Raw genomic sequence first — 9,388 nt, 5'->3', positions numbered from 1 at the left:
GTACAATCAGTTTGAAGACTAAGTAAAATGATCATGATATGTATATGCATTGTGAAATACTATGGTACAGAGATTATATCCAGAAAGCCTCTATAACATTAGATATCAGACATTGCGATCCCAAATTGTCATTATTTATCAACGTCGAGTGATCATCACCAATTACCAATTACCTAGATCACCAGCTTGTTCCATCGCCTGGTCGAACATGCCCAAATCATCATCCAACCCAGACCCGTTGTTTCTCTTGTCTGGTAAGCCGGCGGTACCTAGTGCACCATCGAATAATCTCTCGTTGAACAGCACGTGACCTGATGGAGTCTGTTGTGACTGTTGCGGTTGACCTTCTTTCGTTGTTCGTTCTTCTCTCGCTTTACCGCCTGAGCTTGATCCAGAGTGATGTGAGGAAGTATGTTCTCTGGCATATTGAGAGGCAATGAGGTCGCCTGGTCTTTCACTAGTGCTTGGACCATCACGGGGAATATCCATCAACGGTGGTAATCTATATTCCAGTCCGTTAGGCTCCATCATCCCCGATGGATCACCACCAGGTAGACCTTGATCGCCATATGATGCATTGTAGTATTCTTCTCCTATTGATGGACCTACCACCTGTGGATCATACGATAAACCAGGTAATGGTTGTTGATCCCAGTATTCACCATTACCTCCTGCTTGAGTTTGCCAAGTTTCGTATCCTGTTCCAGCTTGTGCCGCGGGGTTATTGATATCTACCATACCTTCTATGGGAGGTAATCTGTACATCTCAGGATGATCTTGACCTAAGAGGTTACTCTCAGTCAACAAGCCATTTGGATCAGTACCACCGTACATATCATTGGGATATCCCCCGCCATCACCAGCACCGAGTACAGGGGGAGGATGAGCGACCATTTGAATTGGTCTACCATCAATATCGTACCCTACCGAAGTAACGTAATTGGACTGATCGAGCGGGTACATCCCGTACCCTCCGCCCCCAACTGGATACCCGTTGTACGCTGCTGCTGCTGCCGCGGCTGCTTGCTGGTATTGCTGAGATTGGTGGGGGTGGGATGAAGAGGTTGAGTTGGCCAATCGATTAGTGGCGGCATTGTATAATGACATGTTCAATAGGTTTGTGCCAAGAAGGTTCTGCCTCATTTGTTTGGCTCGAGCTTGTGCTTTTTGAGCTCGGATGGCTCCCTTGGAAAGTTGTCCTACATCCCTTCGACGACGGCTGACCGATGATGATACCAAATCCCATTAGTCGGTACTACTACCTTGCGATGGTGGTGCAGAAGACGTAGACCTAAAGAGCTCACCTTCTTGACCTGGAACTACTACTCATTTCACTTTGAGCACTATCGGATTCATTCCCTTTTTGGATGATTTGATCTTTGATTTCCTTTTCAAGTTTATCACCTGATTTACCTTTAATCAATGCTTCAGCTACCGCATCTACTTTCTCATCTTCAGCTGGATCCTTCCTAACCCGCCTTCGAATGATGTCGGTCCGTCGGAATGCAGGTTGATATCTGTACCCAGGATATTTCCGAGCATGTTCTTCTTTCTCCAAACGAGCTTGCTCATTGAATTTTGCTCTGACTTCCAGAGGCGCTTCTTTCCACATCTTAGCGGCCTACAGGAGGATTCGAGGATGTTCAGTAATGTATTGTCGATGTGGACAGTGGCGACACTTACAACGACAGATATATTTTGATGTTTCACTTCGACACTGGGTGGAATCAAGTTAGAATCTGTAATGTGCTTCCTGAAAAGGATAAAAGCATTTCTGGCTCGTTTGATATGTCCTTCGGGTTGCTAAGATATAGCAAGCACAATCGTGAGCCATTATATCGCCTAACTCAACAAGCTAACGTATATGACACTGTGAAAACTCTTGTATCGATAAACTCACCTTCCTGGCATGACTTTTCTTTTTCGGAGCAGGTACACCAGCCCCGATGTTATCGGTGTGATCGTCATTAACATCTTTCGCAAGATGTTTGCCAAAATCGAACCCGCTCTCTGAACAATTTTCATCACCGCTCAGACCTTTATCAGGTGTATCTCCACCGAGAGAAGATCCGAATTCCGTTAGACTATTATTATAGCTCCCGAACGAAGAGGGCCACAAGCCGTTCGGTGAGGTTGGAGAGTTGGTCTGAGTTGATGGTTGAGTATCGGTCCCATCCCCAGGTCCAGCCCCAGCGGCATAGATGTTCAATGAAGGTAGACTTGGCCATTGGGTCAAAGGGATCGAAGGTAATTGTGAATTACCCATGGGTTCCAACTGATCAGAATCGTTCTTGATAAAAGGATTCACACCCTCATCTCGTAAAGCAGGATCGATGACTTCTTTGCCCGATTGATCAATCACTTGAACTACTGGTAAATCATCCTTGATCATTGCTGAATTTGAAGAGTCGCTAGAAGCTGCGTTGGATAATAGTGAGACCCTTCGGGCCATCGCGGGCATCCGAGGTAGAGGTAAAGGTAAATTAGGAGGTGAGCCCGAAGGTGTACGGGCTTTACCTTTGTTTTCGGGCTCTACATTCTCGGGAGGAGGCTGCGAGAGCTCGGTAGGAGGACTAGAAATCACTGAGCTCTCTCGTGATGGTGCTACTGAGCACCCATGCTTATATCAGCATGATTGACCATCTAGAGTACATCGCTACTGGCGGAAGATACGATATGCTCACTCACATGATGGCGCCTGACTGGCGATGGAGCCTGGATAGCTTGAATGTGAGTTCGAAGTCATATTCACTTGTCGCTTCCTTCGTACTGTATCAGCAAGGGGTGGCAAAGGAGTGCGGTAAAGGTAAGTCTCTTTTTTTTTTGGAGAAGGTTTGGTCAATTCGGTATAGGACAAGTCTAGTAACTATGCCTTGCTTGTGCTTGTACTGGTACAATGGTACGTGCACTAGTCTAGTAAGATTGACCCTTTCAAATGGATCTTCTTCCTGCAGTGATGAAAGGTTATAAATCCTTTCGAGATGAATTATTTAAGAGAGGTGGGAAAAAAGGTTAAGCGTCGAGTTTCGCTCCTTTTCAATCATATTTCCACTGTCTTCAACGCTTGTCTACAGGTTAGAATACCCACAAAGGGAGGATCCTCCTTTGAGATCATTCGACCAAAAAGGATCGTCCACGATAGTTTCTCCGTATCCTCCGTGCTCAGCAAGGGGGTTGGTCATTGTACGTCATATGAGGAGATGCTCAATAAAAGGGTTGTCGTTGCTCAGCACGTATGGAACCACCGCCCACATCGGATATGCCTATATTGCGCAACATGATCGACTCAGATAGAAAGATAGTCGGTCAGTGGAAAAGATCCCTTGTGATTTAAGCGAAAGCGAGTCAGCCAATCGAGTCTAGAACTGTGAGTAAATAGATAGCGATGATCGGCCGGACCATTTTCTGGAGGCCCCTTTAGATCGTCATAGTAAAAAAGGAGAAAGGGGTGATAGGGTGATAATTCAACTAGATAGGGAGTCAATAACTCCGATTAGGATAAGCACAGGGGATGCTGTATCTTCTGACAGTGAGCGCAGTAACATGTAGGATATACAGTTATGCATTTCTGACTCAAGGTCGTTCTCACGGTTATTTGACTTTTCGAAGACTTTGAAAACTACCGGAAAATACTATGACCAGGCCAATCAGATTATGATACTACATGATCATATAGATGGATTGTGATACTTACGATCATACGTCTATTAACTCTTCGACGATAAGCTTTTCCTTATCCCAGATATTCGCTCTCCAATATACATCTTCCTTCAACCTATCCCAGACTTCCTCGAGAGAGTTCATCTGGTATACCATGAAACTTCCCGCGATGTTCAGTTGACCCTCTGGAGGAGTCGTATTTCGTTGAGCGGTTCCAGGTCTAGGAGCTAAAGGACCGCTGTAGACTATCAAGTGATGAATGTATCAGGATCAATATATACTGCGCAATGGACTTGTGGCTCACGCATCATCCCTTTGGGATCTTTCGAACCCCTCTCGAGATGCTCAGGTCGGACAGCGTATCGCTGAGCGAGATGGTCGGGGTAGTCTGGAGCGTACACGAGGAATCTTGGCATTGGGAATTCGAATAATGAATCTGTTCGTTGGAAGTGCGAGGTCGATGAAGGAGAGTGAAATCTGATGCAATATCACTGATTATATATATACCCTTCCCTCTCTCAATCTTTCGAGCATAGATGGATATCAGCAGCAGTCATCCACCGTGACTTGCCGAATCTTTCGGATTGGCAGCAAACATTCGGGCCGGTCTGCGGCCGGTGCCTCCAAGCGGATTAGGCTTGTGAAGCTATGCTGGGCTCCCGCCTAGTTCAGCTGTGACCACCCATGTGTATCTCACGTGGTGCACGTCATCAGTCCCATCATGGCTCATAGTGAAGTTCACGAAAGTTGAGATAACTGTATCGACCCTCTGTATCTGATCGTGATAACATCTCTCCCTCTCACCCTTACATTCCTTCACATCACAGACGAGCCCAACACCTCTGGCCTTACCTTTAGACAAGAAGACGACCTTGGCGGTATCTTCTATTCCATGCTTTCAGCGTAATGACGGATCAACCGAAACCGAGTCTTTTCTCTTCCCTAAGTCTGGGTCGAGCCTCTCGTTCTCCGCGACCGTCTACTACACCCAACGAACCACTCACCCACCCTCTACTGGGTGCATCGACATCATCTCTCAACCTTCCTTCGTCCGAATTGGCTCCTCCAGACGCGTCTGCTCCTCACTTGACCCACAAATCCAGCGGATCATGGTCTGCCAAATCAGGTGCTGGCGAATTGACGAATCTCCCTTACAAGCCTAGACAGCGTCATGGTGGTGGTATAGGCTCAGCAGGTAGTGCAGCTAGTATCTTTGGTCCATCAGGTACAGCATCTCCAACTACGCAGCCGGCCACATCAAGTGTATCTACCTCGCCTGTAACTCCAACTACGATAGTCTCAGCGCCACCGACTACGTCAACCTCCACATCCACAACCTTTGCACTACCCCCTTCGACTTCTGACCCACCCGCTCAAGCTGACTATTCAGCTCTCTCATCCCCTCCAAACCTTCCTGGATCATCTGTCCTTACAAGTAGGCTTCAAATACAGAGTCTGAAAGCTGCCGCTCAGAGAATAGGTCTCGGTAATGGAAGTATGGGTATGTCGATGATAGATGCTATTTTCGACAAGGGTCAACTTGGAAGGGCCAAAGCTGGAGAAGGAGGTGATTGGAGTGATTTGTTGAGAATCCTGATGGGAGGCAAGGTAGGTCGGCCAAATCTGTACGTCATCAAGTACCAAGCTAATATTTCCTTCTATAGGCTGTTTTGCTCCTTCCCACCACGCCGTCTTCATCACTCCCGATGACCCCTCAAACACTAAAAGATCATGTTGCTTTCATCGCGCCACCTGTCTCTTTGGCCTCTTCCTCCTTCACTTCCAAACAACCTGGTAACGCATTGGAAGCTTCGAGCGACGAGAAGACTTCCACAATGGATAGTGTTAGCGTATTTGTCACTATGTCAGGTATGATTGGAACCATCCAGAAGTGCGTACATCGTGATTGACCTCAATATGGATCTTGGAGCTGATAATCACCCTTAGCGATACTGTATCATTCGAATCCACCGTACCTCCCGATTCGCCTCTCATCCGTGACCTTCGCGATGCCACTACTCGCCAGAGTGTTCTATCTACACTCAGGCCTACTCACACTTCATCTTCATCTTCCTCCTCTTCCTTATTTCCAACTTTTATTTTATCCAAGGAGACAGCTATCCTTCCATTTCCGCCTCCATCAAAGGCAGGTCCCGCACCAACCAACGAGACAAAGGAAAAAGAAAAGCCACCTCCAGGTAAATTAGGGCGAATTAATCCATTTGCCTCATTATTTGGAGGATCATCAAATGCACCTAGTCCCGCTCTTAGCTCCTCTCCAGTCAGCATGCATCCACCTGCACCTCCTTCTCCATCTCTCAAAGCCGACGATACTCTGACACCAGAGCAACCTCTTTCACCCTCACGCCCACATGGAGGTAGTAGACCATCGTCACCTTCTGCAGCTTCCCCTAAGCCGGCATCTCTTCTTACATTCGATCACGGCGATAACGCTTCGATAATGTCCGACACCGCGTCAATTTCGCTTGCCCATGGAGAAGGCTATCAAGTCACAGCTTATACCGTCTCTCGACCTATAAGGTATCATGAGACACATAAGACATTGACCAAAGCGATTAGATCTCACATCCGAGAAGTGCTGGCAAAGTTACCAGACAAAGTTATAGAAAAGGTCGTCAAGCTTGTATTAGCGAATGCCTGTCCACCATCTCAAGGTGATGACCTACTCAAAAATCATAAAGGACATTCCCATGATGCGGATAATATAGCTGTATTGGATTTTTACGATCCTACCACTACAGGAGAGAGATTGCAAGACTTTATGGAGGGCATATACGATGATTTGATTTCACATTACAGATCTGAAGGACCCGATGGCCTGAAGAGGAAGGGGAGTGGTAATGTGCCTTGGGGAAGAGCAGCTCACGGACATGGTATATCAGCCGAAGGAGATGAAGAATCTGCGAAAGAGAAGAAAGAGAAAGATAGGCTGGAGAGAGAAGAACAGGTCGAGAAAGAAGCTAGCGAAGGTACGGAAAAGGTTGAAGCGGTGGTTTGCAGGCTACTGTATAATAGGTGAGCCTTTCCCTTTCATAGTATAAGAGGCAATCTGGCTAACAGTATTAACAGATTGTTCTCGCCGCTCGAGTCGGATGATGCAAGACACGACGAAGCGCTCGCTTCTCGTATAGCAGCGCTAAATATGCTGGACCTATCACTGGATCACCTAGGCTTGATCACTAGGCCGGAGGGTGAGGAGCCGGAAGGTGTCATCGCGAAGGGCCTTACGGACATCGTCGACGATATTGGACATGGTGAGCTCAATCATAATGTCCCCATTTGAAGTACTCTGATATAGTGTGATCATCTAGAATTCCAGAAACTGTCGGGAAGCGATTGTTTGACACCGAAAGACAAGGCCGGCGTCCTCATCAAAGCACATAAGATCGTGGTCGGTAAGTGTTTCTTCAGGCTAATAGTCAAGCATCCTTACTCACCAGAAGTATAGATGGTCTTGCTCGGATGCCCAATGTGGACCTTCGACCTGAGGGTGAGCCATATCGCCCTCCACAGGACGCATCTACCGGCGGTGATACAAACAGCAATACATATGGTGGAGAACCGCCTACAACATCTACTCCCGAGAATGAATCAACAATGGCATCGCCCTTGCCACAGAAGGCTTTGTCAGACAACGACTACACGCATTCGGACATATCACCGTCTTTGTCAGAATCTTCTGATCCGTTGAATGCGATAGGAGTCGATATTGGGGCCACTCCCAAGCCAACTATGCAGAAAAGTCCGTCTGTACCTCAACTCGTGTTGAATGAATCGACTGCCGATCTTCAACCTGAATCAGATCAGCTCAAACAAGCAATGTCAGACTCAGTCATAACACTCACTCCCTCCAGGAGTCGAGAAACGATCGAGTCGTCCAACAGCTCTGTACCACCACCCAAAGCAGCTACAGCTGCGAATGGCAAACCTGGGACTTCCGGTGCCGATCTCATCTTGCCTATCATCATCTACTCTGTTGTCAAGTCCAATCCACCCCAACTAGCCTCACAGCTTATGTATCTCCGACGATACCGATCTGCGATCTGCCTGACAGGGGAAGCGAGCTACGCGATAGTCAATCTTACAGCTGTTGTGGAATTCCTTGAACATGTCGATTTGGCTGAATTAGGACTTGGCGGAGAGTCAGATAGGGTCATGTCAATTGCCGATCTATCGCCTATAGGCCTAAACTACCTGGACGAGAGTAACGCAGACGCGGCATCGATCGCCTCAGCCTCTTCAAGATTGCGAGGTAGGGTATTCCAAGTGGGTGAATTAGCAGGTACAGCGGCTGGATCGGCAAATAAAGTGATAACGGGAGTGGTCGATTCTTCTTGGATGGCTCTGAGAGGCCTAATGGGTAATGGGTCAGTACCGAATCCTAATGCTTCCGAGGTCGAACCTTCATCTGCGGAAAGTGAGAATAGACCAGAGATGAGACCAAGAGGAGCATCAACGTTCTCACTGGCAAGTGTGACTGCGAGTGTAGCTTCTATCGCCGCCGCAGCAGCAGCTAGGAATCGATCGAGAGCAAGCTCACGCGCTTCAGAACAGGTCTGGGGAGGCAATCAGGAATTACAAGAGGTTTCATCGAATTCGAGACCCGCCTCTATAAGGGAACGATCGAACGAGTATTACTCTTCCGATGAAGATGGTGGTGGATCTGATGAGGAACATGAGGTGGAGGAGAAAGAACCAGCAGGAGAAGAGCGGAGCAAGAATGGCAAGGGGTTGAAAGAGGAGGTGAAAGAGAGAGTCAGTCTAAGTAATAGGTTGGCTTCGATCGGCGTGTTGGGCAGGTTGAGTAGTCCGGCTGTACCTTCTCCATCTAGCACTACAGAGAATGACAGTAAAGCCATGGACGAGAGTATCCCTGCTCCTGCACCAAGTAAAGTGAGTGGCTCGCCAGTTCTCAGGAGCCAAAGTCGGATCAACTCACACTGCTTTATCCGGAATAGGCATCGAACTTCTTGGCCAATTTAACTCCGAGATCAATATCAGCTTCATTACCTTCAACTCATACACCAGGCAGCGGAACTAAAGGTCAAGAGATCAAACAAGCTGAAACTCATGGGAGGAGAGGATCGATTTTTAGTAATTTAGATTCCACACGATCACACTCTCGTTCACCTAGAGGTAGTATATCGTCATTACCGCTATCTAAGAATAACTCAGGTGTGGAGTTGAGCGAGAATGATGGACCGATAGACAGGTTCATGAATTGTAAGCTAGTGCATGTCAGTCATAACCACAGTCGAATACTAATATTAATTGGAATTGTCTTTTTCGTAGGTGATGTGGGAGATATCAAGATCTCAGAGATCGGGGCGTTGTTAAGAGATTATAGGAGATTAGGAAATATAGTTTCGGATGTTCAGAAGAACGGTCAACCTCAACACCAACAACATCCATCCGGCTGAGAACCTTCTCAGCCGGATGGATGTTTGACAGTTGTAGTGAAAGCGGGTCTCGATTAACGATGATACAGAGTCGAAACGACTGTTCACGACTAACAATACAGAATTGAAATAAAGATATATAGTGTATTGATATATATGCCTTAACATAGATCCCTCATATGTATATCTTGTGTATTCACAATGCAGATATGCTTATGCTAATACATACAAAGATGAAACTCCATGATACTCAGGTAATAATGTACAAATGCAAAACCACTAAATTATACAAGAATAACAACGATTAC

The 9,388-nt window shown here is 46.9% G+C and overlaps 3 protein-coding genes across 3 annotated transcripts; 1 reads left to right on the top strand and 2 right to left on the bottom strand.

Moving 5' to 3' along the window:
- Nucleotides 1-162: 162 nt before the first annotated feature.
- Nucleotides 163-2,746, bottom strand: V865_006423 (uncharacterized protein; the record flags this gene model as incomplete). Its single annotated transcript, XM_066230182.1, has 5 exons — nt 163-1,219; nt 1,305-1,621; nt 1,684-1,803; nt 1,901-2,607; nt 2,689-2,746. 5 exons carry the CDS (start codon nt 2,744-2,746, stop codon nt 163-165), a joined length of 2,259 nt encoding a protein of 752 aa, XP_066086279.1.
- A 950-nt stretch (nt 2,747-3,696) lies between these two features.
- V865_006422 (uncharacterized protein) lies at nt 3,697-4,076 on the bottom strand (the record flags this gene model as incomplete). Its single annotated transcript, XM_066230181.1, has 2 exons — nt 3,697-3,905; nt 3,965-4,076. 2 exons carry the CDS (start codon nt 4,074-4,076, stop codon nt 3,697-3,699), a joined length of 321 nt encoding a protein of 106 aa, XP_066086278.1.
- A 490-nt stretch (nt 4,077-4,566) lies between these two features.
- V865_006421 (uncharacterized protein) lies at nt 4,567-9,101 on the top strand (the record flags this gene model as incomplete). The annotated part of the gene is made up of 8 exons (XM_066230180.1): nt 4,567-5,268; nt 5,325-5,551; nt 5,608-6,696; nt 6,751-6,935; nt 6,993-7,076; nt 7,130-8,574; nt 8,640-8,904; nt 8,974-9,101. The coding sequence occupies 8 exons, from the start codon at nt 4,567-4,569 to the stop codon at nt 9,099-9,101; spliced, it is 4,125 nt and encodes a 1,374-aa protein (XP_066086277.1).
- Nucleotides 9,102-9,388: the final 287 nt, after the last annotated feature.

Source organism: Kwoniella europaea, chromosome 2 (genome assembly GCF_036810445.1).
Source record: "Kwoniella europaea PYCC6329 chromosome 2, complete sequence".
In the NCBI taxonomy this organism is placed as follows: domain Eukaryota; kingdom Fungi; phylum Basidiomycota; class Tremellomycetes; order Tremellales; family Cryptococcaceae; genus Kwoniella; species Kwoniella europaea.
The sequence above is the reverse complement of the archived record's forward strand: the minus strand, read 5'-3'. Positions and strand labels throughout refer to the sequence as shown.